Genomic DNA, 19,841 nt, shown 5'->3' on the forward strand with positions numbered 1-19,841 from the left:
CATGGGATTTAGGGATTGAGAGGAATGCAGAGTCTGCTTTAAAAAAACAAAACAGTTGCACAGCAGAAAGAGCAGAGTGCTTTGGACCACTTTACTGTGAATATTTCTAATTATGCATATAATACAATTTAATAGACAACTTTTTACGTAACAGTCACTTCAAAGACGTGGCTCCGCGGTCGGGAGGGTAATTACAGTAATTTGACCGCCGCAGTGGCAGGGGAGTCGCAGATGCTACGTTCCTGCGTCGTCAGTGGGCGTGGCTTTATCCGGATAACGGGACTCGGCGAGGATCACAACTTCGCCACGACCAGCAGATCTCACCGAGGAGCCCTGCTCTCCCAGTCCCGACAGCCGCAACTACAATAAAATATACACATCAGAAACAACGAAAGAAGAAACGGCATGGGAGCGGAGTGAGCTAGTCGGTGCGTGGGAAGAAGAAGAAGAAGAAAGAAAAAAAAAACTAAGCGTGTGTATATTTCTGAAAGCTACTTAAGGGAATCAGTGGCGATCTCTGCTGCCGACTATTTCATCTCATGCGACGCTAACTTCAGTAAGTATAGGTCCTGATCCAAGCAGAGAGAACAGCGCCACCATGGAAGGCGACAAACCCGCGGCGGCCGAGTCGACGACGGCCGACCGCCCGAGCGGCGACGTGGCCGAGAAGGAGGCACCGAGTGCGGCGGAGTCTCGCCAGGAGAAGCCGCAGCAGGGGATCAGCGCCACAGCCGTCCTCTGGACCTTCGGCAAATGTGTGGGAGCCCTGCTGCCCGTCTACCTGGCGGGCTACTACCGGGTCAGCACCAGCCTCCTGGTGTGCGGCATGATGGTCTACACGGGCTGGAAACACGCCCGCGAGGCTAAAGAGGCGCGGCTGAGGTCGGCGATCCAGTTCCTCGGCAACGAGGAGGAGTTGACGTCCAGGACGGTGTCCGGTATCAAGCGAGAGCTTCCCGCATGGGTGAGCGAGACGCACGACCCTCGTCTGTTGTCGACGTGGTCTGATGAAGTTGTTTGTTTGTTTAATGACGACTTGCATTGGCCGCAGTGAGGTCGCAGTGAGGTAACTCGACCTCACTGCGGTAACTCCGTGCAGTTTAACCACGAATCAGAATAACCAGCGACGGGAGACAAGGTAAAAGACCAGGCTGTGACGTCATCTCGCCACTCCGTCTGTTTCCTGGTTTTATGTTTTTGGTCTCCAAAAACAGTTGATGCAACCCCTTCCATCAGAAACCTGGGTGGTTTAGTGTCACCAAGCGCTCTCGCATACAATAGATAGCAATAAATAGACAACAAAAAAATATAGGTTGCTGTGTTGCCTTTAATTTTTAGACCTTGTGTACAATGCAGCAAGTATGCAGCCATGTGTGCAGAAACCTCCCCCCCGCCTATTACTTTCTCTTCTCAGAAGCCAATGTGTGTGTACATGTTAGTGATTTTCAAGACTAAACTTGTTATAAGCGCCGATGGAATTTATTTGAAAGTTCACTGCGAGAAGAGCCCTTCACGTGCACCCGAAACCGAGGTGGCACAGGAAATGTGCACAGTAGTTTTTGCTCTAAGTTTGAAAGCCATGCAAACACAGAATATATGGACCAAAATAGCCAACCACACGGAACTGTTTGGCATTGGAACAACTTGCCACACCCTGTTCCTTTGGCAAGTTTTTTTTTTGTGTGTGTGTGTGTGTGTGTTTAGTTAGTGAATGATTGACCTCCCTGAATGCATACTTCTGGAAGTGACATTAAAATCTGATCTGATCTTGCTCTCTGGCACACATTATTCTTATTAAATGACTTTGGACTTTCTTTAATAAACATTGCATGTGACCACATACATAAATATGTTACATAATAAGCACATTAACTGTTGCTCTCATCTGCCTTCCTATTTTACTATGGAAAGATACGCTCAAAGCCCCAGACTGCCGTTAGCAGTGCTGTTGTACTGTGCATCAGATGAAATACCTTCTTATCTTGTCATACTTTATCACTCCTGTGAAGCTTTAGTTTCGTTTACCTCTCTTTCTCTATAATTGAACCTCCTTTTCTGTTCCTCAGGTCAATTTCCCAGATGTGGAGAAGGTCGAGTGGCTGAATAAGGTAAAAATGTGGCTGGTTTCTGGTTTGCTTTGTCACTTCAGACTCTTACTAAACAGCAGTCTTGTTTGCCCGGTCCATCTCCCAGCTGTTGCGCTGATTGACACTCAGTCAACTCCGGTACATTAATAGCATTTTGCCAACTGATGGACGCTGGCGCTGCTGATGTCGCTGCCATGTTGCAGACAAGGCCACACCCCCACTGCTGAAGCCACTGTTTCTGCGCAGCAGAGACCAGGCCTGAAGCCAGAGCAGCTCACTCAACATTTCCATTTCATTGCAGCTTCAGTCTCGGCAGGGAGGCGGAGCCGACCAGCCCCTCAAAATAAAACTGCAGTCATTGTACCCCCGCTCTCCTGCCACCATTTTTTTTTTGTTCTGGCCCTCAAGAAACAAAAGATCTTAATACACTCGGATAAAAAAAAAAAAAAAAAAGAAGTATTCATGCTAAGACGACCACGAGATCTAAGCTGCAGAGGTTCACACAAAGCAGAGGTTTGAGACAGTGAACTGGATGGGGCGGGTCAGCAGATCCTCTCACTCGGGCTTCATTCTCTTGAACGGAGGAAGCTGATGACTCACTCCCCACTTATGCCACCCAGTAAACTGACTGTGGTTTCTTCCAGGCACACAACAGTGCCTGTACTATTGGCACTTCCGTGTTGCCCTGGCTTGTTCGCGTAGAAACATTAACACAATTGTTTTTAGAAAAATACAAATTTGCGCTGACACTGAAAGACGTCGTGGTGGAATGTAGATAGATAGAGGGAGGGAGGGAGGCAGGGACATTTTAGATATCCATTATCTTACAGTTATAAGATAATGGATACCCTAACCCTTACAGTTTTGTGTTGTTGTTGTTGTTGTTGTTTTTTTTAAATGAAATCCAGGTTATTTGACACATAGTTTTGTTACTTTCTTTACTTTATTTAAAGAGGTGGTCTGAAAATCCTGTGTCTCTACTGTGTCTGTGGTCATATCAGGTGCTGCAGCAGGTTTGGCCCTTTGTTGGACAGTACCTGGAGAAGCTGCTGGTTGAAACCATCGCCCCATCCATCAGAGCCTCCAGTTCCCACCTGCAGACACTCAGCTTCACCAAAGTGAACATGGGAGACAAGGTTCAGTTCTTGACAGTTATTGGTGGTTTAGGCCACAGTGATTAATATGGAAATCCCTGTTGCCTGTATCGTCTAATCAAATGAGCTTTTGGTCTGCATCAGGCCATGAAAGTGGTTGGCATCAAGGCCCACACAGAGAACGATAAAGGACAAGTCCTGCTGGATTTGTACATCAGGTGAGTGGCTTGTCTGTTTTTATTTTTTTTTTATTTTATGGCTTCATTGGTTTTCCTTGTCGGTGACGTTTTTCTCCCTGATGCCGCAGCTACGTTGGAAACGTTGAGATCGATGTTGAGGTCAAGAGGTACTTCTGCAAAGCTGGGGTGAAAGGAATCCAGGTGCGTCGTCTTTCTCAGAACCGTCACTTTGACAGATGTTAAAGTCGCTCCCGGAGATGCGACTGTCTGCTGTGTCACACGTCTTGGATTTCTCACTTGTCTCTGTGCTGCTCTGTCTCCAGCTTCACGGCATGATGCGGGTGATCCTGGAGCCGCTGATCGGAGACGTGCCCATCGTTGGAGCGGTCACCATGTTTTTCATCAAGCGGCCTGTGCGTCTGCTCACACTCACCCCGTCGTGTCCTCCTGGTGTCTGTTTCTGTAACTGCCCTCGCCTTCCCGTTTAGAGGCGCTTCCTGCTATTGATTCCTCCGCAATCGATACCTTTTTGCTAAGAATGGCACGTCTCTTTTGCCATATCCCTTCCCAGAAACTGGACATCAACTGGACTGGGCTGACTAATTTGTTGGATATCCCTGGGCTGAAGTGAGTGGGCGAAAGTAAAGTGTACAGTCATGTTGTGAAACATCATAGTTGGTTGTATTTTATTGTACAGCCAGTTGGATATGGTGGATGTGTCAAATGAAATTTCCCTTCCTCCTCCTTCTCCCTTCCCAGTGTCATGTCTGACAGCATGATCATGGATGCCATCGCCTCCTTCTTGGTGTTGCCCAACCGCCTGGTTGTCCCCCTGGTCCAGGAGCTGCATTTGGCCCAGCTGCGATCTCCGTTGCCGAGGGTGACAATCCAATACTCCACTGCAACCGAGAAAGAAAACCAGGACGCAACATCCGGGGGCTTACTGTGCTTTCTTTGTGCTGTTTTCCTCAGGGAGTGGTGCGCGTTTACCTCGTGGAAGCCCAGAATCTGGCGGCCAAGGACAACTACGTGAAAGGGATCATGGCTGGCATGTCTGACCCTTACGCCATACTAAGAGTTGGACCGCAGACCTTTACCTCCAAGCACATTGACAACACGGACGCTCCCAAGTGGCAGGAGATGTACGAGGTGAGAGGGGTAGGAGGGAGTGGGGGCGTGGGGGTGGGGTCCACTTCAAGTCAGTCCTGAATCTGAACACTGCTGGTAATGTCAGGCGCTTCATTCATGGTCAGTGCAAACCACCACACACCCCATGTCAGTCTTCATGTCTGTGTTTGTTTGTTTGTGTGTGTGTGTGTGTGTGTGTGTGTGTGTGTCTGGCACATCAGGTCATTGTCCATGAAGTGCCTGGTCAAGAGATGGAGGTGGAGGTCTATGACAAAGACCCCGACCAGGATGATTTCCTGGGCAGGTACTTGTGAATAGTTCACCTTCCTTATGTGTCATCGCCTTTCATCTCTGTCTTTTCACTGACACTTTGAAAAAGTCTATTGATTTTTATTTATTTATTGCTGGAACCTACAACCACACTCTCAGGCATCTGCTGTGAGAGATGCAGTCCTCTCCCGTCTGTCTCTCCCTGTATCACGACTCTCACTGTCATGAATTCTCACTTTTTATGCCTCCACACAGGACCACCCTGGATTTGGGAATTGTGAAGAAATCGATGGTCGTTGATGACGTAAGTCATAGGTGTCAAACTCTGGCCCGCGGGCCAAATTTGGCTCGCAGTGCAATTATATTTGGCCCGCGAGGCAATGCAGAATCGCTACTAGAGCTGGTCCGCTGGTGTTATACAGCACATGTACTGCTAATACTACAAATCCCAGAATGCTTTGCTCAATCAGGACAGGGCGTTCATTGATAGATATTATTACTTCATTGGCTTATTGGTGTTACTTTATTTTGAAAGTTATTGGAAAAAGGTTACTTTTAAAATTTAAATCAGAAGGCTGCAAAAAAATAAATCAAAGAGGCTTATTTACATTTTATTTATTTTGATGATTTTTTTTTTTTCAATTTTCAATCAAAAAGAAGTTGGTTTTTGCACATGTGCAATATTAAGTTATTTATTGTATAGTTTTAAGCTTTGCTTGTTCCATATTCAGGTTGAAACAAAACTTGTTTGGATCCACATAAAAAGGTTCACTTTTAAATCTTATGGAAGATATTTTTCAATAAGTATTAATGTTGGCCCGCTACAATGAAAAAGGTGGGAGGTATTTTTCACGGTCGGAGGTTCTAAAAGCAACGTTAACATTTGGGGTTTTGTTCCGTGTCCAGTGGTTCCCTTTGAAAGACGCTCCTTCAGGACGGGTTCACTTCAAACTGGAGTGGCTCACCCTGCTGCCCAGCACGGATCATCTTGAGCAGGTCTGCGTCCCGGAGTCACTTTTATTCTGCTTTAGCGTCTACACATCGGCCGCACTCGCGACGCTCTCACGCTGACATTGAATAAATCTCCCCTAGATTCTCAAAAGGAACGAGAGCCTCGGCAGTCAGGCCGGGGATCCCCCTTCATCGGCCATTCTGGTGGTGTACTTGGACAAGGCTGAGGAGCTTCCTGTGAGTCAAGTAGCCCTGCTCATTCTCTCCCATGTCGGTACTCCGTGCGTGGCATAGCTGCTTCCTGTGAGTCAAGTAGCTCCACTCATTCTCTACCATGTCGGTACTCCCTGTGCCTGTGGTTTTGCTGCGGCGCAGCTGCGAACGCCAACTGTCGTGCATTCCTTTAAGCTGTTGTCTCCGCCTCTGACCCTGCGCATTCTTCGCCTCATGGACGTCAATGTTATGCAGCGTTGGAATATGGATGGAACCTGTTTAAATATCTTGGCGTTTTTCACTGCTCCGACTTCTCCTTCTAATCTAGATTCTTTTTTTTTTAACTTCCTGATCAAACCATGTGCTCTGCCGCTTACCACAAGTTATTTACATTGTTGCTATGGTAGCCGCAAACACACTGTTAATCACCTCAACCACGTGGTTGGAAGAATGGTTGAAGTCACTTGATTATTCTGCTCTTGGGCGCAGAATGACTTGCACTCCGTGCACTGCCTTTATGTGTGTTTACTCGCTACCGTACTGTTATATTTATCAGACGAAGAAGAGAAATGCATGTTTGTCCACCCATGTTGACAGATGAAGAAGGGGAACCAAGAGCCCAGTCCAATGGTGCAGCTGTCCGTACAGGACATAACACGAGAGAGCAAGGTATACAAATATAAACACATTGGAAAAAACAATCATAAAATGACGTTTGATCTTTCATCTGAATCATTTTCCATTGTTCCCTCAGACTTGCTACACGACCGTCAATCCAGAATGGGAGGAAGCTTTCACCTTCTTTATCCAGGACCCTCGCAAACAAGACATCGACATTCAAGTAACTGCCTCTCAGAGAAACGCTCTGCTCAGCCGGTGAGGAGCAGGTGGTGCTCTCGTCTTAGATTTGCTTCGTTTCCCGCTGAACTCACCAGGTGAAGGACGCCGACCGCGTGCAGACTCTGGGCAGCTTGACCGTCCCTCTGTCCCGCGTGATGTCCAGCCCGAATCTGTCTCTGGATCAGTGGTTCCAGCTGGACAACTCTGGATCTGCCAGTCGCATCTACATCAACTCTGTTCTGAGGGTACGGAGGCCTGTGCAGTAATCCTGTCCCAATCTTTGGAGAAAGCGAATATCTCAGATTTACACAAACAACAACAACAACAACAACAACTATGTCGTAGGATTATTCTGATCTTGATCTTTGATTTTGAGTTGATTTGAATGTGTTATTTCCTCATCTACGATGCTGCTGTGCTTCTTCTGGTAGGTCTTGTGGCTGGACGAGGAGCGTATTCCATCTGACGTGGCCTCCAGTCTTGAAGCTGGATTATCTAAACATCTGCCCCAGCATTCATCCCCTCATCCCTCTTTCGCCACTGAAGTAATGGACCGCAATTGTAGTTTTTTGATTTTGAAGTCCTCTTCTCTCTTATAAATAAGACTGACTTTTCATAATGAACATATGACTCCCCGCCCCTCCCCCACCCAGGGTCTGCTCCGGATCCACCTCCTGGCAGGCCAGAACCTCGTCCCCAAAGACAACCTGATGGGGGGCTTGGTGAAAGGCAAAAGTGACCCCTATGTGAAGATCAACATTGGAGGCGAGACGTTTACCAGCCAGGTTATCAAGACTAATCTGAACCCCACATGGAACGAGATGTATGAGGTGAATAATAGCTGCAAACACACTGTAGGCTTGGTCCTCTGGTGTCGAGCCACTGGAAGTACGCAGACATGTTTTCAATTGATTTGTAACTGGCATTGTCCACCAGGTGATTCTCACCGAGCTGCCGGGCCAGGAGCTTCACGTGGAGGTGTTTGATAAGGACATGGACATGAAGGATGACTTCATGGGCAGGTACAGTCACAATCAAATCTCCAAGATGATCCATTTCATGTCAGTTAACTCATTGCCGATGCTTTCTAATCTCACAATCACGTCGAAAATGTGCAGGCTGAAGGTCAATCTGAAGGACATTATCGACTCTCAGTACACCGACCAGGTGGGGATTCCTCTTCTCAAAGCCACTTCTGCATGTCCACCAACACGCTGTGTTTGTGCATATTTACACAGTAGTGCAGGCGACGGAGGGGGCGGAGGAACGCAGAGGCGACTGACTCTCACAAATGTGCCAAACACATTAAAGCTGAACTCTGAGCGGCTGCTTGGCCACGTTGCCCAGTTCGCTTCTCCTCGCTTCTCTCATGTGATAGCAAATAGAAAACATGAGTTTGTGGTGTGTGTGTGTGCACGTGTGTTTAGCTTTTCCCCCTAAGTCATGCGCCCGCTTTGGCTGCAGAGATTGTACTTGAAACAATGAACATGAGGGCGTGCGACACCGCCGTTGTTACTGATATGGGCGCTGAGGCCTGCAGCACCAAATAAAACAATGATAAAGAGTAACATTCCAAGTAAACACTCTAAATATGGAAATACCAAGCAAATCTCACCTCACATACCACAGAAATAGAGTCACTCCTTTGTGGACATTGTGTTGCTGTTCTCTTCGCTCTCTTTTGGCCAAAAAAAACCCTTTGACGAACCCAGTGTGACTGAAAGATAGTGATTTTTTTCCTCCTGTGAGAAACTCCACTGGTAGCCACCACGTTAAAGACGCTCTGCTCCTTCCCCAGTGGTTCTCCCTCACTGACGTCAAGTCTGGCAGAGTGCATCTCATCCTGGAATGGCTTCCCAAGGCCTCTGACTCAGACAGTCTGGACCAGGTGGGTTGCGCGAGGCTCGTGTGTTCCACTTGCACTCCAGATGAGCGGACGGACAGCTGCTCCCACGCCGGATCATTCATTCTTTTCCCGTGTGTGCAGGTTCTCCAGTTCTATTCGCGGCAGTCCTATCAAAACAAGGCGGTTCCGTCCGCCGGCTTGCTGTTTGTCTTCATCGAGCAGGCCAATGACTTGCCAGTAAGTATTCTGTCATCTGTTAGCAAGCGGAGGACAGGAAGCAGCCTTTTTCATTTTCTCTTTGTCCTTTGTTTTTGTAAAAGCTTAAAAAGAGCGGCAAGGAGCCAAAGGTGGGAGCTGAGGTCACCCTGGGAGCAGCGGCCCGTAAAACTACTGTGAGACTTCAGATTCATTGATCGATTTTTCAGTCGAACTGCCTTCACAACCGCTGATGATACTGACTGATCCCCAAAGGTGTGCGACCGAACCACATCGCCCCAGTGGAACGAGGCCTTCTGCTTCCTGGTTCAAGACCCCAGAGAGGACAACCTGGTCGTGAAGGTGTGCTGGCCTCTATTTTATAGACGTGTGGTGTTTTTCAGTTAAGTTGGGTTTATTCAGAAACACAATGGATTGTGTTTGCGCAGCTCTCCCACAGCTGGACTCTGCCAATCGGCTCCCTGGTGGTTCCGATTAGAGAGCTGCTGTCAGAACCAGAGCTGATGCTGGATCAGTGGTTCAATCTGGATGGGGCCTCACCAGAGAGTCAGATCCTGCTCAGGGCTGAGCTGAAGGTGAGGGAACCACAGTCCACATCTGCTGCTGTAGTGGAAGGAACTCCACAGCTGTTGTTTAAATCTCAGGAGGTTTTTATTTTATGTTATTTTTGTCCGAAACGTTTCATTTCTGTTCTGCTGTGTTTCCCCCTTTTCGTTACCACAAAACCTATGAACAAATCGCAATATTCATCCGTGTTTCCTTCTAGACGTTTGTTCCCAGCAAGTGTCAGACCACTGCTGGTAAGACGAGGGCTGCGTCCGTGTCAGACCCCTCCTCATCTCAGCCTAAACAAGAGAAAGACTCATCTCTGAGGTGAGACGTCTTTGAAAAGCGTCTCAGCTTTACATTGGTGCATCGTTCTTTTAACTCATGCTTCTTTTTGTTTATTTTTTTAGATCAAGGTCCATTGACTCTGCTCCCCTGGAGACTTCCTCTGAGGCAGTACCTGAAGTTGCTGAGGCCAGTAAGGATGTAGCAAGCGTGGCTGAGCAGAAGGTTGAAGAATCGGCGGCTCCTGCCGTCGTTAAAACTCTTCAAACTTCCCCCGATCTGAACTTTGCCAGCGAGGTAGCATCAAAGGGTTGTGACCCTTCTGTTTGACACGGCCAGTAACAAGTTATTCAAGGGGAAACAGTTCGATATAAATTAAAACCGTCTCAATTTCAGGGGCTCCTGAGAATCGTCTTGATGGAGGCCCAGAGCCTGATTGCCAAAGACAACATGATGGGTGGCATGGTGAAAGGCAAAAGTGACCCGTATGCCAAGATCCGCGTTGGGGAGTTTGAATTCAAAAGTCATGTGATCAAGGAGAACCTCAATCCAGTCTGGAATGAGATGTACGAGGTGTGTATGAAGGCTTCTTGGGTGAAGCACAGTCCTGCAGGGCAAAAGAACAACAACAAAGATCCGTCCATCATATTTGTAAATAATTAAACCATTCTGTGTTCTGTGTTCCCCTCAGGTGCTGCTGAGCCCTCAGTCTGGATGTGACGTTCAGGTGGAGCTCTTTGACAAAGACATGGACAAAGATGACTTCCTGGGCAGGTAACAGAACATCTATCTATCTATCTATCTATCTATCTATCTATCTATCTTAATAGATAAAGAGAAAGAAGGAGGGAATGCCACCTGAACAGGAAAAGGTCAAACTCCCCTTCCTACCAATATGTTTTGGAGGAAGGGCAGTGGCCTTTAGTTGACCACACACTCAGCATTTAGAGAACAGTGCCCTGTTTGAATGACCACTCACACTGCTGTGCTGCAGGACTTGATGTTACATTAAGGTGTTTGATTAATGCATTTCTTTTATTAAAGGATTTTTCACCCTAACACTAGCTAGCTACATTCATCGTCATATTCTGGTAAAGTCACCCTACTGGTGATCAATGGTAATAAAATCAGATGATTCTTGCCGATACATGAATTTTGGGGTGTTTGCAGATTCAAAGTCAGTGTGGCAGACGTCATCCGCTCCCAGTATTCTGACCAGGTGAGTGTTGGACGCCTTGTTGTGTCTTGGTCGTCACTGTGTGGTCACTCAGCGTGTCGGTCAGTGAATGTGTGCCTCTGTGTTAGTGGTTCACTTTGAAGGACGTCAAGTCTGGAGCTGTTCGCCTCATCCTGGAGTGGGTTCCAGCGGTATCCCATAATGCCACGCTCGACCGAGTGAGTGAATAGCAGTTTGTGCTATTTCTCTCAGACATTCCTTACCTTATTTTGCGTGTCTTACTTCTTTCGCGTCTGCTCTTCCTGCTTCGTCCACTCTGCCCGTCACTGCTGACTCACTGCAGTGTATTTTTTATCTGTTCCGCTGCTTCAGGTGATGCAGCTGCAGTCTGGCCAGTCCTACCAGAACAAGGCTGTTCCGTCTGCGGCCCTTCTCTTTGTTTACATGGAGAGAGCAAATGCCTTGCCTGTGAGTCCCCTCTGTAATTTGGCATCATCCAAACCACGGCAGCGGCATTCGGTTGCAGAAGTTAGCATGGACTCATTCCACTTCTTACATAACACATTATTTTTCCATAAAAGTTCAAGAAAAGCGGAAAGGAGCCCAAGGCTGGAGCAGAGCTGGTGTTTGGCAACACCACCTTTAAAACAAAGGTATGAGATTAAACCCACACATGTGAATCATACCAGTTTATTTAGGTACAGTCTTTAATATTGAAATCATCTTCAGGGTTTCTTTTTCCTGTTTTTGGTTTTACCTCATGACGTAACTGTGAAATGCCTGAACACAAGAGAAGGCTGCCCTTTTATAGTACAGCTTGACGTTGGTGCCCCCTGGTGGCGTTTCGGGAAAAAAACACAGATGCATAAAAGTCATGCGTGCAATTTAATTCACTGTGTGTGGTGGAATGTCTGCTTAACCACAGAGAAATCGTTGTTGTTGTTTTTTTAACTCCTTTTCGAAGGTGTGCGATCGCTCCAGGTCTCCCCAGTGGAACGAGTCATTCTGCTTCCTGGTCCGCGACCCCATAGAGGAGATGCTCATCGTGAAGGTAGCTTTGCTGTCCCTGTGATCATGCAACAAGTGAAGCCTTCCGCCACAGCGTCACAATCATCTCCACCTCTTCTTCTCCTCAAGTTGTCCAGTGCGTGGGACCAGCCAATGGGAGCTCTGGTGTTCCCTGTCAAAGACCTGCTCCCTCAACCGCAGCTGGTCCTGGATCAGTGGTTCCATCTGGACGGCGCTTTACCCGAGAGTGAGATTCTGCTGAGAGCGGAGCTGAAGGTGAAACCCGTGCACACAGTCGAGGACCAGTGGTTGAGGCGCAGCAGGATGGCTAGCTAGTAGCGTGCACACGTCTCTTCCAGCTTCCAAAGCAGTGTCGGTAAAACTCCCTAATAGAGTCCAGGGTTGGCAAAGGTATTTACATTCTGTACTTAAGTAAAAGTACAGATACTTGTGTAAAAAAAAAAAATACTTTATTAAAAGTAAAAGTACTGATTCAACTCCTTTACTCAAGTAAAAGTAAGAAAGTACAACAAATACATTACATACATACATTTGCTGAAGTAAAAAAGCAATTGATTTTGATAGTTTTTTGCCATTAATGAAACAATACATTTGTTAGTTAAAAGTTAAAAAAATAAGTTTTTTTCTTTTTCAACTCCAGCACAACCAAACTGTTATCAGCAATAGTTCTGACCAGTGAGCCGTTATTGAATGTTACCAATGTTATTTTCCATGTTTACTTCTGTACTTTAAGTTGTCTAAAATAATCTCCTTCTAAAATATCCATAAAATATCCACTTTTATTTTGAACTACACAACAGCAGAGTTCAAATAGCTCCGTGTCAAGCAACAAACAGCAATAATGAATAATAAGTCAATTACTTTGAACAGAATTTGTATCTTTTAAACACAAAAGTAACAAGAATGTTTTTTTTTCCAATGTAAGAAGTAGAAAGTACAGATATTTGTGTACAAACGTAGGGAGCAAAATTAGAAATGTTGTCAGAAAAAATCTAAAGTGAAGCACGGATGCCTGAAAAATCTCCTCAGAAAGAGTAACAAAGTATTTGTGTGCTTTGTTACTTCTACTCCCCTCTGATAATAGCGACCAGTTTTGACTGTGTCTCACCTCCGACATGCTCAGAATGTATCAAAGGGTTATTGTTGGCTGTGTTGTCAGATTTTGAGCTCCAGGATGCCTGAAGCTCCGCTGCCTTCCGTGAGGTCAAAGGAAGACGAGTTGCCGCCGCTCGCCAGCCATCAGGCCAGCGATCGGACCAGCGAGGAGCTCCCAGTGCACCAGTGAGTTCATCAGCACATTAACACTACGCTGAGTGCATTCATATTCTTGATGAGCACAAAAACACGTGTTGCACGAAATTTGACCAGCCCACTCTCAGTAACAAAGCCACTGTTCTCTGTCCGCTGGTGGAAGTTGAGGTTTTGTCTGAGGTGTTGAACAGAGTTGTGTTTCTTCCTGACCACCCAGCCAACCCAAACACTCTGACGCAGCAGAGGCAAACACCGCAGCACCCGCAGAAGAGCCTTCTCCTGCTGAACCAGCCGCCGCTCAACCTGCACCCGACACAATCTGTGCTGCTGATGTGAGTCAAAGCACACACACACACACACACACACACACACACACACACTGTCTTTTAATCATATTTAGCTTGTTTGTTTTAACCTCCTGTGACCTTTATTGCGTATGTGTAGCTGGAGGTGGAACCATCTGCCCCAGGAGATCAGCTCACATCTCTGGAAACGGGGGTCAAAGAGGGTTTAATGCAGACTGCAGAGTGAGTTTTAAACCACAGTGACACCACGGAATGTTTCCCGCCTGTGTTTTAACTTTCCATCATACGTGTGTACGATTGAATTTTGATGTCGGTGTCTCCGCAGTGCTAGTTTAGGCGGCCTCGCCCGCGCCACTGTGACCGGTCTCCCCGCTGAGACAGTCGGCCCAACAGAGTCCACCACCGCTGCTGAAGAGCTTCCAACTCACAGCAGCCCCCACCAGGACTTTGCCAAAGAGGTGAGTTTTGTATAGCAGCCACTTAGCACATAATTAAAAAAAAAAAAAAACTGTAAATCTCATTGAGAGCTTTTTGTAACAACGTCCATATTTAATACAGAGTGTATCTTTGATGTGGTTAATGTTAAGCTTTTAAAAGGTTGCAGTTCCACCTTTCAGTCAAGGAGATGAGTTGGACCTTTCTGTAAACTGCAACTTGTCTGCTAAGAGGAGACGCACAGACTCAGAGATAGAGGAATAGAGTAATAGCAGAGACCCTCCTTAAACAGTGCTCCTGTTAATGAGTTCTGAATATCTTCATTCTCCATTTGTTCATTGTCACTCTGGGCTCTCAGCTCATCTTGTGATCATGAGCGTCTCCGTGGTTGTTGAACCATGTGAATGTGCCACTTCCTCCTGTGTTATATTTAATTCAGAAGCATCATGACAGATGTTGAGTCAATTTATCAATGTGTGATTCAGGGGGCTGTTCTTCTGTAAGTGGAAAAAGCAATGAATAAAACTTATAAATACCGATTTTATTTGAGGAGCCACCCGCTGACTTCTAACTGTGTGTGTGTGTGTGTGTGTGTGTGTGTGTGTGTGTGTGTGTGTGTGTGTGTGTGTGTGTGTGTGTGTGTGTGTGTGTAAGGTTGACTGCAGGACTGGTATCATTTTTTTATTTTTTTATTTATTTATTTATTTATTTATTTTAAAAGCAACTTTTTACCACTCAAGTGCTGAGCAAAATGTCAGGGCTTGAATTTTAAAATCATATCTTCAAACACCATTAGATGTTGTATTTAATATATTGTTTCCATTTTACTGACTCGGCACTCATGAGAAGGTCACACAAACTCTCGCTCTCGCTCCCGCAGCTCAACACTCTTCCGTTATTATTTTTTCGCCTGCAGGGGGTGCTGAGGATTCACCTTCTGGAAGCTCAGAGTCTGGTAGCCAAGGATAACCTGATGGGGGGCATGGTGAAGGGTAAGAGCGACCCTTATGTCAAGATCAACATTGGGGGAGTGTCCTTCAAGAGTCACGTGATCAAGGAGAATCTCAACCCCACGTGGAATGAGATGTATGAGGTACGCTGTGTTACCACTTGGATGTCGCAGCGTCCATCCACACATTGGGTCAGGTAGGCGTTCATGTCCTTTTTGTTTGACGATGTGTGGCAGCTGGTTCTGACTGAGAGCAGCGCTGAGGAGATCAAGCTGGAGGCCTTCGATAAGGACCTGGACTCTGATGACTTCCTCGGCAGGTGCGTCTCGTTGTCCCGTATGTGGCAGAGTTGTTTAATCACTAACCTTTATTGGTGATGAAGACAAACAGCAGCTGTGTGCTGAGTAAACCAAATGTATGACGTCGTAATGCTAACAAAAAGTAGCGTTGGCTTCATTTTTAACCTGAATTTTAATTCCAGCTCGGCTCCTGCTTTGGAATTTACATTTTTTTTTTTTTAAGAGGAAAAAGTGTGAAAATGACAAGTTTGTTTTTTAAACACGTCTGCTTTCCTATGTTGACAGATTCAGCGTTAAACTAAACGAGGTCATCCGCTCCCAGTACACAGATCAGGTTGGTTAATAATAAACTCGCTCGGTCGTGGACGGACTTCCCTGCCTTTGTCTTTGCCCGCTTCCTGACTGGTTGTTTTGCCTGCGCTGCAGTGGTTCACCCTGAAGGACATCAAGTCCGGGAAGTTGCACTTGATACTGGAATGGGTTCCGACGGTGGCGCGCTCACTCAGACTCGACCAGGTGGGTTCTTCAACCCTCCTAACTCACAACTCTCACCAGACTCATGCAGGGGAAAAAAACAGTTCAGCATACGTGCACGCCACTGTCTCCCCACTGCAGGCGACGCAGCTTCAGTCTCTCCAGTCCTACAAGAACAAAGCCGTCCCCGCCGCTGCTCTGCTCTTTGTCCACTTGGAGAGGGCGCACTCCCTACCTGTAGGGCCCTCCTCAGTTATTCACACGCTGTGCAAGCATCACAGTCACATGACGATGAAGCTGAAAGCCCCCCCTGTCTCTCTATTTATTTTTTAATAGTTGAAGAAGAGTGGAAAGGAACCCAAAGCAGGAGCTGAAATAGTTCTGAATGAAACGGCCTACAAAAGTAAAGTAAGTCCTTAATATTTTATTTCTTTTATTTCCTTGTAATTTACATAAATCGTTCTTCTCTTTGCACTACGTTGTTGCTGTAATGATGCAAATGACTATTCTATTCTATTCATATGCTTTCCAATACTTTCTTTACAGCTGTGTGATCGCAGCACCAGCCCTCAGTGGAACGAGTCCTTCTACTTCCTGGTCCACGACCCCAAGCAGCAGATGCTCGTGATCAAGGCAAGATCCCGTTCCATTTCTCGAGTTTAAGCGTCGGCCTCTCTTATTCTGAAGCAGCAGCAGCGGGGGGGACTTCATTTTGTCCTGCACGCTCTCCTCTTGCCTTGCAGTTGTCCAGTGGATGGGACCAGCCTATGGGCTCTCTGGTGCTTCCTGTGAAACTTCTGCTCGTGGAGCCACAGCTGGCCCTGGACCAGTGGTTCCATCTGGATGGAGCCTTAGCCGAGAGTCAGATCCTCCTGAGGGCTGAACTCAAGGTGGGGGAATCAACTGCACCTACACACACACACACACACACACACACACAATGACCGTGTCCTTTAGCATCTTACCCATGGATGTATTATAAGAACTGAATACCGGACTGGCAATATGGCAGTGCGGTCATTCTTTCCCAGTGGCCACTCCAGGTACTGCAGCCAAAAACCCATCTGGCCCAAGAAGCGTTTTTCCCAGTGAAAAAAGTAGCAAAGGCCACCAGAGGGGTGTCCAGGGTGCCACTGGCTACCCCTGAAATGTGATTGGCCGCCCCAAGTGCCACCCCTAAATTCAATTGAGCAGAAAATTGTGCTCAGTAAATGCAGCTTTGTCATTCATGGTCTTTTAGTCTTTCAAAAAAAATAAAATAAAGGCCAGAAAATAGCCAGCAAAGAGTTTATTCCAGTTTATTCAGTGCTGGGTTAACATTAACCTTGATTTGACCACATAGAGTCAAAGTGACACATTTATTGGTTTGTTTGTTTGTTTTGGAACAGACCCTGGAGTCCCGGATGGTGGATATGATCGGTGACGAGACTCTGCCCTGCGCTGCTGGTCAGGGCTCTGGATACGGTCAAGTGAAGCTCTCGCTGTCGTATGACTCGCAGGACAGACATCTTCTGGTCACCGTCCACTCCTGCAGGTGTGTTTTTGGTGTCATAAAGCACAAAAAAAACAGATCGGACAGTGCACTGCTGCTACACTCACAACAGCAGTAGGAAAGTTCTTAAATCACAATCAGTTAATAGTCATGATGAGTTATTGTTTATTGAGTTTTAACATGAAAAAAGAATAGTAGTGAATTTCTCACGATGTACTGACGAATGTTTCAGAGAAATTGGCAGAAGGCCGACAAGCCCCTGTGAAATATCAGTGGATTAAAACACACAGTGGGCAGAGATGAGCGCTTATAGTTGACAACATCAACGGGAAAACTATCATAATGTTATTGTGTGCTCAGTGAATCAGTGAATCCATGGATAGTAAAGTTAATCCTACATGCACATCCTTTGCATATCAGTGTGTAAAACATGAACGCCACCCCTCTTCTTTCTGTGCACAGAGGTTTGTTGTCTCAAGGCAAAGACGGCGTGGACAGCTACGTCTCCCTCATGCTGCTGCCAGACAAGAGCAAAGCAACCAAGAAGAAGACAGCCGTGAAGAAACGAGACCTCAGTCCTGAGTTTAATGAGAGGCACGTCACTTATTCCTGTAATCCTTGGTGAAAGTCTGGAATCTGTAATAATAACACTAATAATCTGCCACCCTAAAAGGTTTGAGTACACGCTTCCAGCGGACGAGTTGAGATTCAGGCGTCTCAGCGTGTCGGTGAAGAACAACTCTGCCTCGTTCAGGAGCCCTGACGTTATTGGACAGGTGTGTGTGTGTGTGTGTGTGTGTGTGTGTGTGTGTGTGTGTGTGTGTGTGTGTGTGTGTGTGTGTGTGTGTGTGTGTGTGTGTGTGTGTGATTGTGACACTGCACTGTCACCTTCACCAAGGCAGCAGGCTGTTTCTGGGCGGGTGCTATGTGATTGTCATGACGACGCTGCACGCTAATGCTAAATAAACTGAGTAAATCCACAGCTTTGCAGTAGTGCTAGCGCGTAGCTGGGAACTAGCTTGGAACTAGCTAGCTAGGAACTCATGTTTATTTATCTATTTGAATGTTTTAGCTTAAGTTTGTGTTTTGTTTTTTGTTTTTTTTGTTTTTTCCTATGCTCTATATTGTAAGAAGTACTGCTTTAATGACATTTATTTGTACTCCAGGTGCTGATCGAGTTGTTTCCGCTTGACCTGATGACCGGCGTCACAGAATGGTGAGCAAAGAAGATGGTTCTTGTCACAATTGAATGACGAGGATTTGGTCATAATGATAATGATGCTTTAGTCATGTTTCTGCTCCGATCAGAATGAAAAGCAGGTGCATGAAGCCTGCCAGGGCCCAGAACATAATAACAATGGCTGGGAATGGTTGAGAAACCTTCTGGTCCATTATTTATCCTAATCCTCTACTGGCAGATGACTATTACTGCCAGTGTAAAAGACAAACGTTATTCAGGACATTTTCTTAAATATTTTGTTCATGACATTTTTCACATTTGCATTCCTCCATTCATTCCAGGTTTACTCTGAAAGATGAAGCTGAGTAGTCCGGCCATGGTCTATGACACCGCTGCAGCTCACTGATGCCTTCTCCCTGCTATATTTGCAAACGTCACAACTGTAGCAGCCGCACCTGCACCTTCCTGGCCGTCTGTGCACAAGTAATGTGTTTCTAGTTGGACCGTGTTGTTGTACGTTCACGCACATTGATGCTCTTGCCAAAGATTAGATGATAGCGTAAGTTGTAAAAAAAAAAGATTGTGCTGACTGAAGGTCACTCTGGTATGAGAAGGTGTTTCTTTAAAAGGCCGCGTGCAAGAAACTCAAGTGTGAAGGATAAACTTATAATTGTGTTTTATTTGTCGGATTTGAATGGCTGACATGTTTTTAGTCTATAGTTTTTAATGTGCTAATGCCCGTTCAGTATTATGAGTATGTTTAACGCAGTCTCACAGTGGTGTTATTTTTTTTGCATGGTGCAGCCGTTTTGCTATCTTTATATATATATATATATAATTGAGCTATTTTACATATATAAAATGCTTTTCAAGAAAGTTTTGTTGGAGTTTTTCTTTTCCTATCAGACATGTTGTGCACTGTTTTCACAAAAAAAAGATTAAGTTTGACTTTTGTATATTTGCAAAACTTTGGGTCCAGCAAATGGCTAAGATGGTTCAAAAAAAAAGAGAAAAGAAAATAAAGGTACTGTGCACATTCCATTTTGTCGGTTGTGGTCTGCCTGTCTCCATTCCTCATCTACTCTACAGGCTGACTCTTGGTGGCAACTGGCAGTATGATCGACCCCAGATTGTTTTGCCTGACTGTCTCACAGTCTCAAAGTTATGGCCTCTCGGGTTGGGGTTGGGGCTGAAGTAAGGCTTTTTTTTTTTTTTTTCCCAAGAATTTTCAGACATGTTGAGGTTTTGTTCTCTTTCTGCTTATTCCATGCTACACCGTAATAAAAGTGATTTCGGCCTCATCTGAGTCATCACATTTTTTAGTTCTCATGTCGCTCGGCATGTAAGAAAAATCTCTCTGAATACTGCAGAGGACGGTTAAGTTCTAATGACGAGCAGAGTTGCACCGCCAGTCTTGGGATTCCCAGCTCTTTGTCTCACGCACTGAGCTATTTGGCCGCTGTGAAAAACCATCTTTTGGTACACTTATCCTTGGGAAGTCTTTGGGTTCAAGGATCTTCTGTGTGGAGTTGACAGGTTCTTCCCGTGTTTGCGTGGATTTTCACCCGGCGCGCTGGTTTCCTCCCACCATCAT

General features: G+C 46.1%; 1 protein-coding gene across 1 annotated transcript; it reads left to right on the plus strand.

Moving 5' to 3' along the window:
• Nucleotides 1–266: 266 nt before the first annotated feature.
• esyt1b (extended synaptotagmin-like protein 1b) lies at nucleotides 267–19,288 on the plus strand. The gene is made up of 52 exons (XM_076024607.1): nucleotides 267–964; nucleotides 2,067–2,108; nucleotides 3,089–3,223; nucleotides 3,326–3,399; nucleotides 3,489–3,561; nucleotides 3,684–3,773; nucleotides 3,932–3,987; nucleotides 4,120–4,240; nucleotides 4,333–4,509; nucleotides 4,710–4,792; nucleotides 5,014–5,062; nucleotides 5,665–5,754; nucleotides 5,851–5,946; nucleotides 6,520–6,591; nucleotides 6,677–6,763; nucleotides 6,858–7,007; nucleotides 7,194–7,307; nucleotides 7,416–7,592; nucleotides 7,699–7,784; nucleotides 7,881–7,929; nucleotides 8,561–8,650; nucleotides 8,750–8,845; nucleotides 8,929–9,000; nucleotides 9,080–9,166; nucleotides 9,253–9,399; nucleotides 9,591–9,697; nucleotides 9,781–9,952; nucleotides 10,052–10,228; nucleotides 10,347–10,429; nucleotides 10,826–10,874; nucleotides 10,961–11,050; nucleotides 11,205–11,300; nucleotides 11,414–11,485; nucleotides 11,797–11,883; nucleotides 11,970–12,116; nucleotides 13,021–13,142; nucleotides 13,330–13,444; nucleotides 13,557–13,639; nucleotides 13,743–13,875; nucleotides 14,769–14,945; nucleotides 15,039–15,121; nucleotides 15,387–15,435; nucleotides 15,528–15,617; nucleotides 15,717–15,812; nucleotides 15,912–15,983; nucleotides 16,122–16,208; nucleotides 16,319–16,465; nucleotides 16,964–17,109; nucleotides 17,530–17,661; nucleotides 17,741–17,843; nucleotides 18,234–18,283; nucleotides 18,589–19,288. The coding sequence occupies exons 1-52, from the start codon at nucleotides 599–601 to the stop codon at nucleotides 18,614–18,616; spliced, it is 5,472 nt and encodes a 1,823-aa protein (XP_075880722.1). The 5' UTR covers nucleotides 267–598; the 3' UTR covers nucleotides 18,617–19,288.
• Nucleotides 19,289–19,841: the final 553 nt, after the last annotated feature.

This window comes from Nelusetta ayraudi, unplaced genomic scaffold, assembly GCF_046127955.1.
Source record: "Nelusetta ayraudi isolate G7.1 ecotype Tasmania unplaced genomic scaffold, CSIRO-AGI_Nayr_v1 ptg000017l, whole genome shotgun sequence".
NCBI lineage: Eukaryota > Metazoa > Chordata > Actinopteri > Tetraodontiformes > Monacanthidae > Nelusetta > Nelusetta ayraudi.

Coding starts and splice junctions, on each gene's coding strand:
- esyt1b (XM_076024607.1), top strand. CDS start 599: ATGGAAGGCGACAAACCCGCGGCGGCCGAGTCGACGACGGCCGACCGC. Junction 13,143..13,329: donor GAGGAGCTCCCAGTGCACCA/GTGAGTTCATCA, acceptor CTGACCACCCAG/CCAACCCAAACACTCTGACG. Junction 15,618..15,716: donor GCTCACTCAGACTCGACCAG/GTGGGTTCTTCA, acceptor TCCCCACTGCAG/GCGACGCAGCTTCAGTCTCT.